Source organism: Athene cunicularia, assembly GCF_003259725.1.
Source record: "Athene cunicularia isolate RWA chromosome 18 unlocalized genomic scaffold, athCun1 chr18_part1, whole genome shotgun sequence".
In the NCBI taxonomy this organism is placed as follows: Eukaryota; Metazoa; Chordata; class Aves; order Strigiformes; family Strigidae; genus Athene; species Athene cunicularia.
This window is the reverse complement of record NW_020799123.1, coordinates 12893671-12914687: the sequence shown is the minus strand read 5'-3', so window position 1 is coordinate 12914687 and position 21017 is coordinate 12893671. Positions and strand designations below refer to the sequence as shown.

The window sequence follows — 21017 nt, the reverse complement described above, 5'->3', positions numbered from 1 at the left end:
AGCGCGGCGGCGGGGCTCCCCTCGACCCTCCGGTCGGCCCGGCCCGGCCGGAGCTTTCCTGGCTTTGCGGTGACCGGTGGGGGACGACGGGGCGAGAAGCGGGTCAGTCCCTGGCGCCTCCACACTCAGCTGCCCGGGGCTGAACTTGCTTGTGTTTTGCCAAGGAGCTGGTGCCATTTTTATGGAATGCTGTATTAAAAAGACCAGTCTCATCCCTCTTGAACCAGAATTTCCTATCTTCAGGTTATTTTTAGGTTCAGAATTCACTTCCTGAATTTCTGGTTCACAACGCACTAATTCTGTCTCTCTGAGCACAATTAATGCAGTTACACCGGGGGAAATACTTCCTAATTCTTTTATTTCCTGAAAGAGAGGATGACCTGGGCCACCAGAATTGCTTTTGGTTTGTTGATATGAAAAAGATCCTAAAAGATTACACTAAATCAGAATCAGCCTGCTGCAGTCCCGACAAGATCAGTTCTTAGCAAACCCCTCTGCAATCAAGAATGGCAAGGGAACAAAGCCAGGATCTCCAGCTCTTACATGCTGCAGGAAAAGCATCCAAAGCCTCTGTTTTGGTGGTCCAGAAGCTTTGTCCCTGCTTCTGGCAAAGGTTAGAGGTGGTGGAAGGAGTGGTAGTGCTTCACCAGGTAGATACGCTCTGTCTGAGGGACCAGGGAGTTCCACTAAGTAAATATGTGCAGGCCAAGCCCTGTCAACAGAGTCAGCGAGGAACAGGAAAAGCTCAGGGAAGAGTTTAAACTCTTCAGATAGTGGCGTGATAGTAAATTGGACGTGAACAATGTCGGAAGGGTCCCTGCTTCAGGTACAAACCAACCTGCTGTCGTTAAGCGAGGTGCAGCCGTTGGGCTGTGTTGCACGTGAAATATTTGACACAGCTATGACTTAGCAGCAATTCAAGATTTATTAACGGTGCGAGGTGAATCAAAAGGTTGATTGCTTAATGATTGACCAATTTAAAAGATTAACGAGGTGATTTGTTACGAATTTCGTTATGTTGTAATGAAAACAGCGACTTAATTACAGATTTGAGAATTCTAAGGTTCACGCTAATTTACCTCAAGGTACCCTAAATCAAAGTAACATGTGTGTAAATACAAAACATACACACAGGTGGACAAATCTTTGGATCCTGTGGAATATGTAGACATCCCCACTGAAGGCAAATGTGCATATTCACACAGGTGGATGGGTGGGGAGGTGGGTGGAAGAGGCCAGCCTATCCTTAAGATTTCCCTCGAGTTTAAATGCTCACAATGCATCAGCACTGCTCAGCGGGCGATAGCTGAGCCTTGGGAAGACTGGCTTTGCCCTTTGTGGGCAGACGGTCTTAAAACCTGGAGGAGTCTGTGCCCAGAGACTTCCCAGCTCAGGGGAGATGCTGGTCGTAGCCCACTGCTGGCCGGGAGAGCTCAGAGGGTCTCACTTCGTGTCACTATTTCTAGGGTCTGAGATAATTGACTTTTGTCAGGTACTCTTCAGCCCAACTCAGATGATGAAATACTTTCCCGCTTGCGCAGGCCCAGCACGTGATAGGTGTTGAAGTTGAGGTACCACGGCCCAGGGGGCTGCCAGGAGGTGGTCGCTTGTCATTCCCGTCCCCAGGCTGTAGGGGAGGCAGGACCCAGGTATGTTAAGGTCGTGCATTAAGCTCTGCTCTGCTGCCCTTCCCGATCCGCTCTTGGTTGGTATGTGACCCGGGGGGGGGAGGAAATCGCTCTGAGAGGTCAGGACAGGGGGCAGGGGACTTGTGAGCTACCTTCACTGTGATTTTTTTTTTTTTTTTTTTTTTTTTTCCAAAAATACCCTGAGGAAATCAATGTCTCGTGGTGCTGGTTGATCTCCACTCAAAGAGCTTTAAGCTTTTGCTCTCAAATCGAGATCTGCAGAAGGGGGAGATCTGCTCTGATTCAGGTGTGGGCTGCCTCTTCATGGGTTTTGAGGACTGGATAAACCTGTTAAAGGTGAAAAGGTTGTTGTCCCGAGCCTCCCTGGCCACAACACTCAGCGGCGTGGCAGAGGTCCCACGTGCTGTGAAAGCTGAGACGTGCCCCCGCGCTGTCCCCGCACGGCTCGGGGTTCCTCGAGCGCTGGGAGAGGCCGTTGTGGTTCCCAGCACCTGCTGCTTTGGGCAGCAGCGCGTTAGCTGGAGTAGGACAGGGACAGATCAGCACCTCAATACTGCCGTTTCTTATCTTAATTATTCTGCTGCTGACTGCAGGGGCCTTGGAGAGGGACGGAGGCTGTGCTGGGGAGGATGGTGTCCTTGCTGTTGAACAGGGAACGACAACAAAGCAGCTCCTGTGTGTTCAGCTGATACATTTAGTCAGGGGCAGACTCTGCTCGCTCACCCCCAGCTGAGGAATGCTGGTTCCTGACTCTCAAGTTTAACAAGAGCCTTGTCTCTGTTGCAGAGAGAAGAGAGGGGAAGCTGGCTCCAGTCCCTGAGAGGAGAGCAGAGCCTGGAGGAGAGCTGGAGGGAGAAGGTGCTGAGGGCCCTTCCTCCACCACTGACACAATGGAGGAGGCAAAAGCTCTGATCAGCACCTCAGAGGCCACACCTGGACACACAGCAGGTGGGCCTCCGGCCTCTGCTGAAACACAGGTGGAGGCAGAGGGAGCATCGCTGCTCGAGGGTGTCGCAGTTCCAAGTGACACCTCGGAGCCTGCGCCTCAGAGCACGGCGGGTGATTCTTCTGAGAAGTCACGGAAGAGGGTAAGGCTCTTTGTCGGTGCGGAGGAGCAGGGGTAGCTGGTAATTTGTTGCGCTCTCTTTTGTGAAGCGATGAGGCTGGGCTGCGTCACCACGAATCCCTTTGGCCTGCACCCGGGAGCTGCTGCCGGGGTTCCTAGGCAGCGTGTGGATGCATTTGCTGACGTGAAGCGTGTGTGTGTGGCCTGGTGATGTGCCGAGCGGTGCAGCTCCTGCTGACGGCACCTTTGCTGCACTGAGGGCGGTGGAACAGAGTTCAGCTTAGTACCGTGTCTGCCCTGTGAGTGAGCATCATGTCAGCACTGCTCTGTGTTCCTGCTGAGAAAGTCTCGAATATTAAAACTGGAGAATTCTCAAGAGTTACTTGCGTTTCCCCTGCTATAAAGGATGGTGGCTGGTCCTTTCTCTTCCTGGTTGTTCTCCATTAACCCGGTGTGCGGGAAGGTGTTGGTACTATCTGCGCTGGAGGAGGTGACAATTTCTTTTTAACAATGATTAAACTTTGTGTTGTTCCTTCTTTTTTTTTGTTTATATAGAAAAAGAAGAGGAATAAGGCAAAGGCGGGTCCTTCCAGCTCTGGGGAGCAGGGCTCCCTGCCTCCTTCAAGCACAGCACCAGCTCACAGCACAGAATCGCCCGATACACGTGTTTCTCCACAGGAAATCCAAACCCTGGGCAGTGAAGCCGCGGAACCAGGTGCTGATGTACTTGCTGGTGACGGCAGAGGCGCCCGTGAGAGCGATGGGGCGCTGGGGCGCTCGGGAAAGGAAGCTGGGAGCCGGGAAGCGGTGGCAGAAGGCAGTCGCAGCAGCGTCCGTGTGATGGCCCCCCCGAAGCAGAGCAGCACGGACAGTGGGGCTGCCCCGGCTCCGAGCTCTGCAGCCCCAGAGGAGAAGGTGGAGGGTAGAAGTACTACAGAGTGTGGAGAAACGGGCAGGAGTAATGTGGAAGGGAACGGCTGTGCTCCTGACACTGGCCAGCTTCCAGAAACCAAACCAGCTTCCCAGTCCTCGGGGAGCCATAAGAAACCGGCCTCAACAGGGGAGAAAACGAGCGTTGCCTCTGGGTTGTCTCCTGATACGGGAGTGCCTAAAAGTAAGGCTGCAGCTCCTTGTGCTGAGCATGGAAGTCAGGACATGAAGACTCCGCCTGTGGTCAAGAGCTCGCAGGCTGGGAGGGTTAAACAGGACACGGGGCAGCAAGCGAGCTCTTCGACTCCCAGGGTAAGCACGTGAGGGAGCACCGGTGAGTACTTGGATGAGCTGGGCCAAGTTTCCCTTTGTGAGTCGTTTGTGCTGTTGGTAAAGCTGAAGACCACAAGGCTGGGGAGGCAAGAAGACAGCAGGGAGCACGATGAAGTGTTTCTTTTCTGAGTATTGCTCTCCCCTGTGTGTGTTAATTCCAGCACAACCACTGTGTGGTTGCTCATTTGCCTCTGGGAGCTGTGAACTCATCCCTTCCCCAGTGAGCTCTGTGGGATCTCCCCTGTGAGATCTTCATCCTTTGTAGGTGTCTGTGCTCCGCTCAGACAGGCCTGTAAAGCTCTAAGTCACTCTTGGTTGTCTTTCGTTTTCCTCACGGCCCATCCTCTGGGGGTCTGTGACTTCTTGCCAGTGTTGGATTCCTCGCACAGCCGGGCACTGTTCCTTAGCCGGTAGCTCCCTCGGCGAGGGATCAGTGTTTCCAAGAAGTCAGAAGCCGGCTGGTGTGCTGTGCTTTCTGGGCACCCCCACCCCTCCAAAGAGGTGGTGGATATTTCTGCGGATGTTGTACTTCCAGGGTCTCCTGTTTCACGGGGCATTGTCCTTCTTCCTACTGCAGAATGAAGAGGCCAAACAGAAAAAGAAGACCCCGAGTGAGAAAACGCAGGAAGCGACTGAGAAGGGAAGTCAGACCAAAGGATCTCAGCCTGCTAGAAAGGATGATGCTTCAGCTGTGACCAGTGGTCGCAAGGATAAAAAGCAGCAAACGAACCAGAAACCTGTGGATAAGATTAAAGAAAGGTGAGACCCACCCTGCTGCTCCCCGGCATTCTTCACTTACGGGGTTTGCTGGGAGGGCTCCAGACTGAGCCAGGGGATCGAACTACTGAGGTTCAGGCTGCATGTGTCTTGGATACGTGGAAGTAGGATTGCCTTCAAAGTGAGGTAAACTGCTGCTCTTGCAAAAGAGAGCCAGTGTTTAACTGGGAGCTGCAGCACAGCCGTGTACTGGGTGATGTGGTACACTCGGTACTTGAACCTTTTTGCGTATCTGATGAATAAAAAGGTGGCCTTTTATTTCTTACTCTAAGGAGCAACCTGTGCCTCACACATGTAACTCTTCAGATTAATGGTGTGGAGAGCTGTTTTGATTAGTATGACTTGTTTTGCCTAATGTATGTGAGCTGGAAGAGGGATAAAGCCATCTCAGGTGACTGCTGGGTGAGGTGTCTCCGTTGCCTTACCCGTGCAGTGACCCGGATGCTCGTGGCTGGAGCGTTCCGTGCTGCCTGTAGGAACCCACCTTCCCTTTTTGCTCTGGGCTTTGCACTAGGCCGGCTGCGCAGCGTCAGGTCGAGTGAACTGCTGACAGAGCTTATGGGTCTTGCACCCAGTAAGCTGGTGGCTCAAATCTTTTTTTGTTGTTTATAACGATTTGTGCAATTTGGGAAAAAAAAAAAGAGTGTTTAAAAAAAAAGAATGCTTTCTGTTTTCCTTCTTTCTTGTAGTTTTGTGTGCCAGAGTGATGGTGTTACAGTGTATTTCCATGCGATATTATCCAAAGACTTCAAAATAAACCCTGAGACCCATAAAGTATTCATCAGGGCTGAAGGAGTTTATCCCTACGCAAACTGGAAGGACAACGTTTGTGAGCTGATCTGCACCAAGTACGTACCCTCCCGAGTCGCACGGAGGCACCAGAGCGTTTTGGCTCTGGAGAATTTCATTTAATACGTCAGGCTGTAGCTCTGTGCTCATAGGTGGGTGTTGCTGCAGAGGGTTTTCACAGTGGAGATAACAGTTCAAAAACTCTCACCGTGAAAGAATGGTCCCTGTTCTTATTAAAACTGGAGTGATGCATGGAAAAGGAAGTATATAGATGAGCTGACGTGTCCTTTGCTGTCTTGTGTTTCCTAGGCGTCTAGAAGAACACGGATACCTCATTGAAGGCACTGTAACTCTTGCAAAGGAAAATATTGATAAGCACATTCCTTACAAGTACTGGGTTGCCTGTGGCGAAGGGGAGTATGAATTTATCTACAAGAGTTCAAATAATTACGTGAACCGCTGCTTATTGATAAGAGGCAACCTCCTCAACAACAGAGGTGAGCTTTCCTGGCTGGGTCTGCATACTGGGATGATCCATGGGGTGTTTTTTTGGTGGAGTTCTGTTGAGTTAGAAGCTTTGTGTGGACTGGCATTATGATTAGCACTGTCTGGATGGGTCGGGGGGTGTTTCTGTGGACAGCTGAAAGAGTGAAGGCATGTGCAAAATGTGTGTTTGTTTCTCAAAGGATTGTTTTCCTCTGTTTTCTGTTGTTTGTTCTAGAATGGCATCAGTATGATGATATTGTGTGTGCAAAGCCTTCTCTAATGAAGAACATTTGGAAGACGATTTCTCGTGATAAAAACAAAGACGTGGTGGAAGGGAAGAAAATAGCTGCAAATATTATGTTAGAAAATATCTTCAGCATTCTTGGAACCTGGAGTGGCGACAACCTGAGAAACTTCTTCTTCCAGCTGAGACAGTTTTACTTTGTTACAGCAAACCCGTGGGTACACGATGGCAGGGAGATGCCATGGACAGAGTTAGACTTTGGCTCACAGCAGGTAATCTGTTTTCTTGTAACAGGTATTAGAAGTCAGACATTCAGTTACTAAACACAGAACTTTTAACTTTGCTGTTGACCTTGTTGGGTTAACTTTGCTTTTCCAGTCAAAAAATTGAGGTGTGACAGACCCGGCGGGGATCCTTTTGGGGTGGCGGCCACCGTCTGCCTTGGGAACTCGGGTCACGCCTTCGCAGTTGGGTGCAGTTCTGAGCAGCCCGTGTTGGTCAGCAGCAGGGCTGTGATGTGGTGGCTTCTTACTTGAGTGGGTTTTGTGTCTGGATATCCATTTCAGAAGCCTGGCCCTTTAGTTTCGCTGCCCACCTTACCTGGGCTCGGCTTTGACTCCAACCCTGCCTTGAGGCAGCCTCCTCCGGGGCTGGTTCTAAGCGGCGATGCGGACAGGGCTTCTGGAGTCCTAAATTTATTACCTGGCCTAATTATGAAAAATGGCAGAAACGTCACAGTGTCTCTTTTGGGACTTCGGACGGGTGTCAGGCTGCTGGTTTGGCTCTGCCCGGCCTGGTGCCGCGGGGGAGGCCACCAGATGGCAGCCCCGGGCAGCTCAGCGCGGCCCGGGCTCTGCGCCCCTCGGCAGGGTGCGCTGCTGTTGCGGAGCACCACGGCGCTCTGGACCCCCGGACGTGGTTTCAGCGTAGCTTCTGGGCGCTGGGGGTAAGGACAGAAGCATCTCTCCCTTTGCTGACTCCCAGCCAGGCCTGGGTCCTCTGGGAAGCCGGAGTCCGCTCGCGGCGTGCGATGGTGCCGTGAGGCAGCGCTGGGTGGCGACTGCTCAGCTCGCCCGCTGCTCTGCCCTGTCCCCAGCGCTGCTGGGCTGGGAGGGGGCACTGGGAGCTGAGTGATGGCAGCTGGGGGGACGGAGAGGTGCCGGGGTGCAGCGCCTCGTGTTCTGGTGGTGCCCAGGAGCGTGTGCCTGGATCCTGGAGCACCGCGGGGCCGTGGGCTGTGCAGGGCTACGGAGCGTCCTCGCTGTAACCCGCAGGGGAAAACGGCTTCAGGAGAGAAAGACTTGCTGGGGAACTAATGCTGGGGCTGGTTTGTTTCTTCCCTTTTTATCCTAGGTGAATGATCTGTTGCTAATGTATATGAAGAAAATCACTCTTCCTTTCCTCGCGCCAGAAGATGCGAAAGCATCGCAGGGGGACACAGTCATAAAAAGTAAACTGACTCTGGGCCTCACCATCCTCACAGTAGTTGAAAAGTTGGAGCTTCCAGCATTTAAAAGTGATTTGGCTGCCCTGTGTAGCCTCTTGTGCTTGGATAAGGTGTCGCAGCAAGCCATACGGGATGAGATTGGTCATATCAAGAAGGTTTTTGCAGCAGTTGCTAGGTATGTATGTTACTAGAACCCCTAGGAGGTAACTCCCTGGGCTGCTTTTACTGCAAGCGTAGCACCCTGTGATAAAACAATAAGGGAATTCAGCTCTCTAGTGTCAGAAAAAAAATCAAATTTGAAGGGATTTTTGGATGCCTCTGTTCCAACCTCCTGCTCAAAGCAGGGCTAAGGTCCAGGCAAGGTTGCAGTTCTGAAAAACTCCGGGGTTGCACAACCTCTTTGGGGCCGCCTTAGTCACATACTTATCTTGATGTGAAAAATATTTTCCTTTTGTCCAAACAGGATTACCCTTATTGCAACTTGCCATTACATGCCACAGTAGTAGATTGAGTTAAAACTACTGTTTTTTTCTTTCTATATAAACATCTTACTTGTTACCCATTTATGTCAGGCAGTTTCTAGCTTCTTACCTGTTTGCTGCTCATACTTGCAAACTCCAGTGATTGGGATCGTCGCGTGTTTCTTCATTTAAATGCGTGTTTGGATTGATCTTCTCCTCTGACACGCATCATTACACGTGCTTTGTTGAATTTTCCGCAGTGCCTGCTTATCAGACTCTTGTCTAACTGCTTATCTGGCACTCGGATTTCTAGTTCTTCACTTGCACAGCTGCAGCAAAGGAATTGCCTGCCCAACCAGGGGGGCTGAGAAATGTCCCCAGAGCTGCCTCTGTGTCACCCGATCCCTGGCCCAGCTGGGGGGCTCACGTGGCAACTGGAGATAAAGTGTTGGGACTTCTTAGTGCTGCGTTAGAGGGGCTTGTGCAGAGATTCAAGTGAGATCGCAGCTTTGAGTCGTAAACTTTTACCGTATATACTCTTCAGTGAAGATGAGATTGAGCTAAAATATTTACCAGAAGTAATTTGAAGGTACATCGTGAGATTGAGATGCAGCTCTCCCCCCTCCAGGGACATTCTTGAGTCCTGTCAAAAGCTCTTCTTTTACCGTGTGTGTTTGTTTTGTTTTCCTAGTTTGAAGGTTCATCTGACAAACTTGTGCCAGAGATGCATTGATGCCCAAGTAGACCAGTGGGTCTGGGTTATTCCCCTTCTGCATTTCTTCGCTGCCCCGTTGCAGCATGACCACTCGCCCATGGAAGAAGATGTCTGGGCGGGGCTGGAAGGGCTCCCATTTGCTGAGGCAAGGAAGAAGCAAGTTACGTGAGTTTCCCAGAGTTACTCGTTACATCCAGTGCCTTGACACTGGGGTTTGGTGATCACCTTACAAAGGGAAAAAAAAAGAGATAAAGTATCTGAAAAATGAGAGATGTGGCACACTAATGGTGGTTATTTGGGCTATATGAAGGCAGGTGTGGTGGCTGCTCAGAGGTTCTGGTGCAAAGCTGTGCAGTATGTTACCTTCCAGACCCAAACAACCCTTAATCCCGCGAGCTGTGGAGCAGCTCGCACAGTTGGTGATGCCTGGCGCGAGTTAAAGCAGCTCATGATACGTGTTGTGCAGAATCTGAGCAAGACCTGGAGTTTAATTTCCTTGAGTGCAGCTGCTTGGCAGTTTGACACCGCTTCTGCGATCGCTGGGTCTTGGGGTCTTCTCCTGATCTTCAGCTGTAAATGAAAAAAGCACAGGAGTGAAGCTAAGAGTCCTCCATGGACTGAACAAGCTCTTAGCCTTTTGTACCTTGCAAACTTGAAGATTTCGTTTTGCCTTCTCTCCAGGAAGACTCTACTGCAACTAATGAAAGAAAAGAAATACTTGATGGAATTGGATAAGACTCTGGTCAAGTCCTGGATCTGTGTGCTGCCCCTGGAGAGCCTGCCTGAATTTATAGAAGACTTCTCCAGTGATTTATTAGTTACTCTTCAAGGTGTTTCTTACAGATTAGAGAACATGGACCGTTTGTGGAATGGGTCTAAGGTTTGTCTTCTGGCAGCTTTACCCAGCTAAGGGATAAAGGCTGAATCTGGGCCGTAGTGTGCCTCCAGCAGAACTGGCACTGAAGGGAATGTGCTTGGAAGCAGGTCAGAGCACAAAGAGCTTAAAATTTAGCTAAGAGCAAAAATAGACTTCTGAAGTAGGAGACTCCTAAGAGGAGATGAGGGGGTGTATCTGTAGCAAAAAGCGTTGTTGGCATTGATGAGAGAAGAGTCTGCTCATCTGGATTTGCTCTTAGTCACTGACAGCAAGTGCTTTAATCCCGGAAGCCTCGGATGGCTGCCTGCAACTATTTTTTCACCCAGGTCTTGGATATTTGGGCAAGGGGCTGCTGGTTTGAGAGATCTTCCTGCCTGTTGTGAAAACATTTGTGTTTGTGGGAGCACAGCAGGAACTGGATGCTGCTACTAATGTTAATAAATGTGAACCCCCTAGATTTTAAGAAGTGCAGGTTTTGTTTGGTCAAATAATAGCCCCATATATGCTGACTCTGACAGCCAGTCAATGATTTTGGCAGTTTTATCGCGTATTAATGAAAGTGTTGGAGAAGGCATGGCAGAATACTGAATTCCCTCTTCCACAGCATCCCCTCAACTAATGAGAAACCAGTCCCTAAAATTCCTTCCAGTTTAATATTTCTGTCTTTTCATTCTTAGGTAGTAGAGAGTCTTCTAAAGACGCTGCTGTGTACCCTGGATAAGGAACAGGCCAGGTAACCGAGGTGCACTTCTGCGAGAGCATCATCCTTTTTATTTACACCGTGCTTGTGGGGTGGGGTTGTGCTTATAGCTTGAAAATGTGCATGGAAATCTCTATGAATAAAAGAATCTTGTATTTCTGTTCCTCTGTCAGCAACACTTTTTGAAATCCATCTGAGGGAGGGATGGTTAGTTGACACACTATATAGAGTTTGGTGGGGTGTTTTTTAAAATTATTTTTTCCCCCACTTTGAGCAGAAGGGAACTTCTTCCTTTTTTTTGCTGTCCTTCAGAGCTCTGGAAGCTCGCTCTTGGGAATCCTGCTTTACCTGTTGCCTCAAGCTGCACAAGATGATCTGTAAATGCCTGAAGCGGGGATGTTTCTTCGTGATTCCTGTCACTTCTGCCACGATGATCTCGAAGCTTGCCACGCTTCAGCCCACAGCAGTGAGTACCCTGGAGCCAGTCGTGGGGTGGTACAAGCAAGATATCTAAAAGTATTACAGAAATGGGTTTAGATCATACCTGCTCTCAATTTGGAAAACTTAATAGTCTGATCAAGATTGTGGTAGTTTGAAAAAATTGTGAAACCATTTAATAACTTTGATTCTCCTTACTGAAAGTAAGGTCAGATGCCTAGGCTGGCTGTCATGGGTTTTGGTTTATGTCTGTCTTTTACCCCCCCTTAAAATATATTGTCTTTACTTCCTGGAATAAGAATTCTTAGGCACAAACCATTTGTAAGCATTGCATTTTCCCAGCCTCCCCCCATCCTTTATTCAACTAGTGGTGGATCTTTGTTGCGGGGCGTGTTTGTGCTTTGGATGCGTTTAGGCCTTCTCTTTTAGAAATATTTATTTAAAACAGTTGTACGTTGCTCTGCTTGAGCTATTCTTTTTTTTTTTTTTTTTTTTTTTTTTGAGATGCTGTGCAGGGAGTTGCAGTGGTAGAAGCATTCACTGAAGCTCTGAGAGACACTCGAACCTGGTTCAGAAATGCTTTAAACGAGAAGTTGTTGAAAGAATATCTGGAGCATGTGACATTCTCTTTCTATTGGGAACTTCGGGTTTGTCATCTTCTAATAATATGAATTAAAAGGTGTTTTACCGTAGCTTAACCATATAGTCTTGAGTCTAATGGCTCTTTGCTGGGAACTGTAGCTGCTGTGGCTGGGTAAGGGGTGAGATGGGGACAGACAGCACAGACTCCAGGCTCAGAAGCTGTATTGTTTTAAGCATTGTTGGGCTGAAAAGGGCTCTATTTGGTGCTCTCGGCTCACCTTATTTCTCCTGTTGCAAGAGTCGCTGCTGGGATGAGGGTGTTTAGCTGGAGCTTAGTCTTGCTCAGGCTGTGTCCTTCGGGCCCTCCCGCAGCCAAGCGCAGAGCATCTCCCGAGAGCCCGGCCCCGCATCCAGCCCTCCCTGGGACAGGCTCCAGCACCAAGGTGGAAGTGGCTCATCCAAATGTCTCCTTCAGCAGATGGGACATTTTGATACTGTTTGGGCTCAAAAGCTGCCTTTTGCAGCTCTGGGAGTGTTCTTTTTTTCTTCTGGATGGAAACATCTGAAAGGCCTGCAGGCTGGCTGAGGAGTGTGGGGCCTCTCCTCAGCGTAGTGCTTCTGATTTCCATATTTGAATGTTAAATCTCAGCACTGAGTGTTTGGGGTTTGTTTGCTTTTTGCCTGCAGGCCTGGAATGAATTTGTGAAGATCAGCTTTCCAGATGAACAGTTCACCAAGAGGTGGAAGATGACTTTACTTGCAGACCTGGAGAGGAGAATCCAGGAGGTAGGGTGGCCTGCAGGCACTCACTGCCAGGTTCAGAGCGGGTGGACATCTGCTGTGCTTGGAGAACAGCTTCTAGTGCCTGAATGGGCACGTGGAAACACTCTGCCTTCGGTCATAAAAATTGCCACTGGCTGTTCTAAACCATGTTCTGAAGGCTCAAAAATTGGATGTGAAAATATGGACCACGGGGTGGGGTGGGCGTCGGGCTGCAGCAGCCTGCCGGCCCCGCTCTGTGTCACGCAGCGACCCCTCCCCTGGTGCTTTAAAGAAAATTGCACTTTGCAAGCAATTACCCCTCCTGTAGTTTCTTAAGAAACAGTGGGTGTAAAGTAAGTGCCCGAGGACTTACAGAAGCAAAGTTGGCGCTTTTCTCTTTTCATCCGTTGTGCAGAAATTGGGTCGTCCGGGCTCCCAAACACACGCCCGATCGTGTGGGTCCCCTCTGACTTGAGCTTGTATACCTCCTCATCTCCTTTCTGCATCACTTACAAAATTGTCTAAGCCGCTGATTTTCATGGTGTAATTAGGAAACAAGTATTTCCTGGTGGAAGCTTGGCTTGGAGAGATGCATTTAAGTAATAACACGTCTTAGATGGAAACAACCTAAAAGATTTTCCAAGCATTTATTTGTGTTTCATCTCTCTTCCAGGCCCTGATAAACGGGCTGTTGCTTGGCTCCACTAGGAAACTTAAATTTTTTGACTTCGTTCCTTTTACTGTCTTAATAACAGCACTGTTTCATGCTTTCAGAAGAAACACTTTGGAAACTTTAAGCTGCTAAGAAATCTCCCTTCTGCCCTACAGGAGCCTCCAGTTAACCAAATCTTAGTCTACTGCTGTCAGCACTCCCAATTTACACAGCTTGACTCTTCCATCGAGGGGTGTTTCCATAACTGTGCCACAGAGGCTGTAACTGCAGCTTGCCAGGTATTGTATTTTCCCTCAAGGTAGGAAAAGGAAAAGTCAGATTCCCTGTTGCACAGTGTAGGGATGTGCACTGTGGTGGAAGGAGAGTTGCACATTCAGTCTCTCACTGCTTGAGGTGCTGTGGATTGTTTGAGTTTGTTAAAGCAGCAACAAAAAAATCTATTGACAAGAAATCAGGAAATGTGGATCCACTTATAGAGGGTCCATGAAAAATACTTGTAATGCTTTTGCCATCATGGCTTCTGGGGTCGGTGATGTCCCACGGCCCATTTGGATTGTGCCTCAGCCCCGGAGGGGGGCAGACTGCTGACACCAGTGCCTGGTCCCGAGGCAAAGGCGGACGCAGTGTGACCCCGAGCGCTGATCCATCCCTCCCCTCTGCTTCGTGTGCCTCGTGCAGACTCAGAACAACCTCCTGGAGAAGATCTCCTCCTACAGCATGGGCCGATTCAGCCAGCTTGTATCCACTATTATTGTGAAGTCGTGGCCAGTCAAGAGTGGGCAGTCTGAGGACGATTTTGATGAGATTTTGCACCATGTGCTTACGTGGCCTGACATCAAACACGCCTTCAGCTTTAATGGTATGTCTGTTGTAGGAGTCTGTGAAAAGCTGTTCTCTCCTCGTCACTCCCGCTTTGCAGAGCCCCAAACAAATATATGAAAATTGTCCTGCTTGTGTTTTATTCTCAAAACTCAAGGTGTTCAGCCTGGTTTTGGAGAGGAGAAGCTAAGGAAGAGGGAGCTAGTGTTCCTCTTGTGCTAATCCACTGCAGCTGCTTCAGGATTTGTCCTGGACTGCTGAATCTGGAGACGGAATGGATTTGTAGAATATAACTTATTTCTCTGAGAAGTTCTAATAAGTTATTGCTACGCAAAAATGCAAAGCGTTGCTCACGTGAATGGATCAAAATGGCTTGTGATTCCTCCATGGGTCTGGGTCTGGGCTCTCCATGGGAAGGTTTCTGAATTGCTCTCCTGAGATCCTGGCTGTTTCTGTTCAGAAAAACATGAGAGGTGGGAGGGGTGGCGTCATGAGTTCACAGGCCTTTGGGTAGGGATTCGAGTGGGAGATGGAAGGGCTCTGTATCATGACGTTGGATAGTTATTGATGCTGCCTAGTTTTTGTGAAGCGGGGCTGATGTAGGTTTTATTCACTTTGTGTCTGGAACAGGAACAAACACAGAGCTCCTAGAAAAACTTACAGATGAAGCAAAGAATGCCATGGCCACAGCAGACTCTGTGATTACGAGTGTCACCGACGACATCCAGAAAGGATGTATCCTTGTGAAACATCTGGAAGAGATTTTCCAGCATGAGAAACAGTTCATCTGTATCTGGGAGATAAGTAAGAGCATCACGCAGGGGTGGTGGTGTTGGCATCCTTGTAGTAATCGCGGCTGACTCTGTTAAGCTGCCTCAGTGGTTAGTAATGTTGATGAGCAATGCTGGTTAGTGGTGCTGATGAGGTGCTGCAGCAGTTAGCAGCGCTGCCCTTGTCCCTGTCCTGTATCCGGAGCTCCCACCCCCGTTTGTGTTGTCTGTGACTCTGCAAGTCCAAACCTGAGTTAACGGGTGCAGGGGGGGGGAAGTATCTGCCTTCTGACTACAGATGAGTTTTCTTTCAGAGCGCCAGCAGCTGTTAAATGAACACAAAGAACTACTCCAGAGACAACTGAAAGAATTGCTGCAGAGGAGGCGAGAAGAAGTGACACTTCTCAGAAAAGAGAAAAAAGCAATAGGAACCTTCCTGAGCATGTGCAGGAAGGTGCAGGCATCTGTGAAAGGTAACGTTCAGGGGGAGCAATTTGAAAGCGGCAGCTCCAGAAAACATAATTTTCTTTGAAAACAACTAAGTTTTGTAAACAGGTTTTATTATAAACCACAGCAAGGATGAGGAGGGGTGGAGGAAGTAAACCTGGAGCATTTGCGGGATCGTGTGAGTGCTTGGGCGTCAGGTGATATTTGTAGGGGTCCGCGTGTGCAGGAGCATTTTGCAGCTTGGCGAGGTAGATGAAGGAAGCTGCACACAGGCCAGACATCTGGTCTGTCTCTGACCTGTCTCTCTGTCTTAAAGTGTATGTAGGTGAACTGGAATTTCAACACGCGGAAGATCTGCGCTCAAAAAGACTAAATACAGTTGTGAACGTGGGAAACAGACCCCTGCAGACCTACTACAGCTTGAGCCCAGAAGTGAAAGAGTTTGCCCAGAAAATGCAGTCTTTCAAGGACAGCCTGATCTTCCAGCAGTTCTGGGAGGAAGCGGCGCAGAAGGCGAGAGAGGAGTATGAGAGGTCGGAGGAGGAGGAGGAGGAGGAGGAGGAGGAGAACATTGTTCCTGCATTGGACCTTGATGATGTTTTCAGAAGTCTAATCTACCCTTGTTTTGTGAGCTATGAAACGCTGTACAATGATCTCAGATCTGGACGTCTCACGCTTTCTGAAGTTGATAGAGTTTTTCAGGAATTCACAAATCATCCTGAAGATATCAAAGCTGAGCTACATACCATATGTGAGCTGAGACCTGGGGAAGACAGAGGCTGGATTGATCAGCGATTTCAGCAGATCCAGCAGTACCATGAAATGCATTTAACTTTTGACGCCGCAAGGATTATTGCTAGTGTCAAAGAGAGTTTAAACCTCTCTGGTGACTTCAGTATCCTGGAAAACTTGTTGGACATAGTAAGTACACACTACTTGAGCTCTGTACTGTCAGGGTGTTGGCTGGGAAGCTTGGGTAAGCCTGAGCCTTCCTGCAAGTCTAGCTCAGTCTGTCAAGAGCCGTTTCCTGTCCCAAATTGCTTATCTGAGATAAAAACTAAGTTTTTCAAACAAAGTGCTTTGGTGTAACCTTTCTTAAAAGAGAGAAAGAAGGTGCCATTCCTCTGTTTGGGTTGTGGCTTCAGGGTGATTCCTTTCCCCGCCAGAGAACGGGTGGTGGTTCCCATTTCCAGACTGAATGTTTGCCCCGCTTGCTTTGTAGACTGAAAAGCTTGAATCCTACAAGACACACAAGCTGGATTTCATCAGCCCCGAGCTTATGAACGCCAAGAGACTGCTGCAGGGGATCACTGTGACCCGTCGTGGGTGTCTGAGGGAGCTGGTCCAGCAGAAGGAGTTTGTCTGCTGGGTCCGGGAAGCCCTGAAAGGTGTGTGCTGCTCCGGAGTTTGGCCGATAGGACTGGAGGGGGCGGCAGTCTGGCGGGGGCAGGAGCGAGGCCCTGTCCCTGACGCTTTTTGCCTTCACAGCTTCTGGGGTTGGCAGTTCCGAGGGTCTGGGGTGGCACGTGCTGCGAGCGCTGGGCTGGGGCTGGAGCCCTGGGGTAGCGGCTGCCGTTCGGCTCAGCCTGGTCACTGAAGAGAACAGAGGCTGTCCCTCACCAGGACAGCAGCGGGGTTAGCTGTGTGGCCGCCAGCTCAGTTGTACGCGCGTGGGGACACGGCCTGTGCGTCCCTCCCGGCTGCGAATGGCTCTTTGTGGCGTGCGGAGAAAAGCTGGGGCCAAGGATATCACCAGGGCGGATGAGCCGCCTGGTGGAGCTGCTGGCAGGGGGGGCGGAGGGAAGCTGCACAGGAGAAACCCTTCCAAGGCATTCTTTCTGCATTTTCTGTAGAAGGTGGTGATGGGGAATCGTATGGAGCTGCCTCACTGGGGATTCATTGATGTGTTTTATCTCATTTAAGATATAAATGAGCTGAAGGTATTTGTAGACTTGGCGTCCATCTCTGCTGGGGAGAATGACATGGATGTGGACCGTGTGGCGTGTTTCCATGACACTGTGCATGGCTACTCCTCCCTGCTCTATGAGCTTAGGCAAGAGTCGGGGTTTGAGGACTTCATGTGCTGCTTGAAGAAGCTGTGGCGAGCCCTGGACAGTGACGAGAATCTTCCCAAGAAACTGGTGAGTTCTGCCGGAGCAGGTCCTCTCTGCATCCTCTTGCGTTTCTGCCTTCCAAGAGGGGCTGGAAGGTTGACTGCGCAGGGCAAGCTGCACGTGTGTGGGGCCATCACAGCAGCTCTTATTATTGGAAGAGAAATACCTTATGTTTCTGTGGCACAAAACCAGCAGCTGTAACTGGTACAGCACAGATTTCTCCGGAGCGATGCTGAGGCTTTCAAGTGTGACGTGGTGTAGCTCTCCTCTTGCAAGAGCTTGGAGGATGCAGCAGAGGGAAGGCAGATCTGTCTTATTCCCTGCAGCAGGGGTGTGTTTCTGTAGCGGGAGGCATTGGAGCACCGTGGGCTCTGTTTGTTCAGCCTCCCATGGTGCAGAAAGATCAGGCTGTGGCCAGTGGTCGTTCCTTTCTTCCCTCCCCATCCTGAAACCCTTACGCCAGCGCCAGCTGTTTGTCCTGACCACGGGTGTAATCCTGGAGAGCAGGGCCAGGTCAGAGCGATTAGGGCAGCGCCGTGTCTTCTCCTCCCGCAGCGTGCTTCAGCTCAGCACTTGGAGTGGTTGAAAACGGTGAAGGAGAGCCACGGCTCTGTGGAGCTGTCGTCACTCTCGCTGGCAGCTGCCATCAACAGCAGAGGAATATACGTTCTCCGAGCCCCTGCTGATGGGCAGAAGGTGTGGCTGCTTGGCCCCCCCGCTCCCGCAGAGCGCGCTGCCCGTCAGCAACGTGCTGCAGCTTTCCTCCCGCTCTGCCCGGCCCCTTGCTGGGGGCTGCTGCCCCTTGCTGGGCGCAGCCCTGCCTCGGGTGCAGCCTCAGTGCCCGTCAGCGCTAACGACTTGTTCCCTGGCAGGTTTCTTTGGACAATGTCCTGCGCTTCACCCTCCCGGGGAGCGCTGGGGACAACGAGGCAACGTGGAAATACTCTCTGGCAGAGCTCCGCGAGCTGCAGAACAAACTGATGCTCATGTCAACGAAGGGGGAGCAAGGCTTGGAGGTGGAGAAGTTCTCTGAGGTCAGATTTCTAAGCCAGTGGGTTGAGGCTGGGGTTGGATTTTTGCCTTAAATATCAGCTTTTGGGACTGGTTTTCAGCTGTGCTGAGGGGGGTGAGTGGTAGCAGGCAAATCGATGTCCCCCCTCCTTGGGCCCCCGTTGAGGTGGAACTAAGCTGGAGGCTGGACAGTGGACTGGGACCCTCGCCCTCTGCCTGCACTGGGCATGCTCCTGGCTGGGAGGGTGCTTGTGCTTTTGTAGCAAGCTGGGGATTCCTTCCTGGGGATACTGCTGTTAAAAAGCCACAGACTCTTTTGCTCCTGCACGAGGCCTGACACACCTGGCCTGGGACCAAAGCCTTTATTTTCATTGAAACTCTTCCCTGTGGTTTCGTGACTGGGACTTGTCTTGGTAAAACAGCTTAGTTGGTGGTTTTTTTTTCTATCCTCACACAGATCTTTTCCAATGTCCAAAGACTTGCACAGGCCTTTATAGACCTTTATTCAGCTGGGAACATGCTCTTCCGCTCCTGGCTTGCCCACGTGTATTGCTCACCCAAAAAAGAATCGTGTGTTCTTATAGACTTCTCTTTGGGGCTGATCCCGGTGCTCGAAGGGCAGGGAGACAGGGCAGCTGTACTCCCAGGCCTCTGCAAGACCATGGAGAGTTTCCTGGAGAGTTGGAAAAGCTTCATGTATGAAAAACGATTCCAGCATTTCTACCTGAACTACTACACTGCGGAGCAGCTGGTCTACCTGTGCACAGAGCTGGGGCAGGGGACGCCCAGCCAGGATGCCCTGATGATGCTTTCGTTCCTCAAACCCAACTGCAGCCAGGAGGATGTCCTCCGAGCCTCCGGGAGCGAGGTGCCTCCCACCTCAGGGAAGGCCGTTTCTGACTTGCAAGGGATGCTGGAGGGAGAGAAGGACCTGACTGTGCAGCTGGAGTGCATCTGGGAGTGCTACATGTGTGACATGGGCTCCTTCCTCCCCAGCTGCCTGGATATCGACACGCTCGGCGGGTGGCTGAAGAACCTGGCCAGAGAGAGCACACGGGTCGCACGCGCCTTCCCGCGGGACCTTCTGTCCGTTGGTCAGCCCAACCTCATCACCTGCCCTCGCTCCGAGGTGCTGACGTCTGCTCTGGCTCTCTACATGAACAGCCCCAACCAGCCCCTTCCCACTTTTGATGAAGTTCTCCTGTGCACTCCTCAGACCACTGCTGAGCAAGTGGGGCTCTTCCTTAGGAGGTGCCTCATTCCCTGCAGCGGAGGAGAGAAGATCTACACCATGTTGTACGCAGACGAGCTGAGTTACGAAGTCAGCTGCAGAGCAGAGGAGCTGTTCCAGCACCTGCAGCACTACAACAGCACCTATCGCCTCGTCATCCTGTGCAACTGCGAGAGGGAGCACAGCTACATCCCTTCTGTCTTCAGCCAGTACAAAGTGCACATGATACCCCAGAGGCCGCTGGCTGAAATCCAGCGATACCTTCAGCACCACTACAGAGTCGCTCAGCCTTCGAGCTCGGCTGCTTCCGTGTTCAAGGACAACATGTGTGTCGGGATTGTGTCCTCCAAAAGAGCCGGTGTGGGTAAGATGGGCAAAGTGGGGTCTGCTGAGTATTGAAGAGCAGAGCGGGCTTTGCCTTGCCAGGTTTTCTGCCCCAGTTGTAAGCATCTAGTCAGAAAGGATGATTCAGACTCTAGTCAGGGGAGTGAGGTGAAGGCTGTAAGGACAGCTCGTCTGTCCTGAGATTGGCATCTCCAGAGATGGTTCATCCTGCTAACCTGGCAGCTGTCGCTTTCTACTGACTTCTGTCGTTAACATGAACTAGATGGCTAATGCTGGGTGAATCTGACCTCCTGAGGTTAAATATACCTGCAGGAAAACATACGAGTTGGGACAAAGGTTGTAAAACCTGCCTGTTGTTCTTGCGTAGGAAATGATCGTTGGCTGCCTGAATGCAAAATGCTAGAGAGCATTAAAACTGCTCAGCAGGCTGAAAAGCAACGGCAAAAAGTGGCTCTTAAACTGTGCTCAGTTAAATTGTGGAGCACACAGTTTTACACAGGCTTAGAAAGGGATTAGATACGGTCATGAGAGAAACATCCATCAGATGCTGTTAAACACAGAGATGCTCTCTCTGACACTGGAGCTCCTGAGCTGCAAATCACTGAGAAAATACTGGGAAGGAGTCGTTGTGTGCCAGCTGTGTTCTTACCCCGTTCCTTGGCCGTTGGCCCGGCAGAGGTTGGTAGCCCAGGAAGTGCTCGGGCTGTCCGGCTGCACGTGTTTCTTGCGTAGACCTTGTGCATAAATCCAGGAGCAACACCAGACCGTGCTTTCCCCTTACAGCAGCCACTCTTGGGCTGTTGTAACTGATGGAGTTACTGCCCCAGCGAAGCAGGCTGGGCTCAAAAGGGAAAGTGTGCTGCGTTATCTTCCAGGGATCAGTGAGAAAGTCCAAAGCAGTTTTACTAACAAATTGCATCCTTTGTCAAACTTCAGAAATTCAGGCAGGTCTTGGCTGTTGCCTGTGAATGGCTGCTGCCTCAGCTGCAGTCCGGAAAGCTGCATAAACCCGGCTGCTTCTGCTGCGTTACAAACCTTTCCTCCTGCGGGGGGTGAGTTTGGAGCTTCCGGAAGGTCGGAGGAGAGCTTCACCCAGACACCCGTAACTGGGCAGTCTTCGTGGGGTGAAGCTACCGCCGTACAGCAGGCAGGGTGTGCTGGGCTGGAGCAGGGGACGTGGCACAGTCTCTGCTCCCCGTGTTAATCTGGGGAGCAGCAGCTGCCGGCTCCCGGCGGCCACAGGCAGCAAACGCGAGTCACTGCCCGAGCGCTGCACAAGCAGCTCCTACAGGCTGAGGCAGGAAACTCGAGGGTGCTCTCGTCTTTGATAAGAACCATTCCCCCCCCCCCC

General features: G+C 50.7%; 2 protein-coding genes across 3 annotated transcripts in view; both read left to right on the top strand.

Annotated features, from left to right (window-relative positions):
• LOC113486973 (coiled-coil domain-containing protein 40-like) overlaps positions 1 to 2469 on the top strand; it is a 35745-nt gene extending 33276 nt beyond the window's left edge. Inside the window, exon 38 of the mRNA XM_026861317.1 lies at positions 2436 to 2469. Coding sequence (XP_026717118.1) covers positions 2436 to 2469 — 34 coding nt within the window. The remainder of the gene's footprint in view (positions 1 to 2435) is intronic.
• The window catches only part of RNF213 (ring finger protein 213), a 48401-nt gene continuing 29822 nt past the window's right edge, over positions 2439 to 21017 (top strand). For both annotated transcript variants that reach the window (XM_026860871.1, XM_026860870.1), the window contains exons 1-23: positions 2439 to 2737; positions 3271 to 3957; positions 4556 to 4737; positions 5445 to 5603; positions 5854 to 6041; positions 6266 to 6546; positions 7628 to 7896; positions 8874 to 9062; positions 9579 to 9777; positions 10452 to 10507; positions 10787 to 10959; positions 11414 to 11559; positions 12182 to 12280; positions 13085 to 13207; positions 13608 to 13788; positions 14379 to 14552; positions 14833 to 14991; positions 15282 to 15886; positions 16188 to 16353; positions 16889 to 17106; positions 17635 to 17775; positions 17952 to 18113; positions 18548 to 19685. In XM_026860871.1, coding sequence (XP_026716672.1) covers positions 2540 to 2737; positions 3271 to 3957; positions 4556 to 4737; positions 5445 to 5603; positions 5854 to 6041; positions 6266 to 6546; positions 7628 to 7896; positions 8874 to 9062; positions 9579 to 9777; positions 10452 to 10507; positions 10787 to 10959; positions 11414 to 11559; positions 12182 to 12280; positions 13085 to 13207; positions 13608 to 13788; positions 14379 to 14552; positions 14833 to 14991; positions 15282 to 15886; positions 16188 to 16353; positions 16889 to 17106; positions 17635 to 17775; positions 17952 to 18113; positions 18548 to 19685 — 5893 coding nt within the window. In that variant the 5' untranslated portion in view covers positions 2439 to 2539. The remainder of the gene's footprint in view (positions 2738 to 3270; positions 3958 to 4555; positions 4738 to 5444; positions 5604 to 5853; positions 6042 to 6265; positions 6547 to 7627; positions 7897 to 8873; positions 9063 to 9578; positions 9778 to 10451; positions 10508 to 10786; positions 10960 to 11413; positions 11560 to 12181; positions 12281 to 13084; positions 13208 to 13607; positions 13789 to 14378; positions 14553 to 14832; positions 14992 to 15281; positions 15887 to 16187; positions 16354 to 16888; positions 17107 to 17634; positions 17776 to 17951; positions 18114 to 18547; positions 19686 to 21017) is intronic.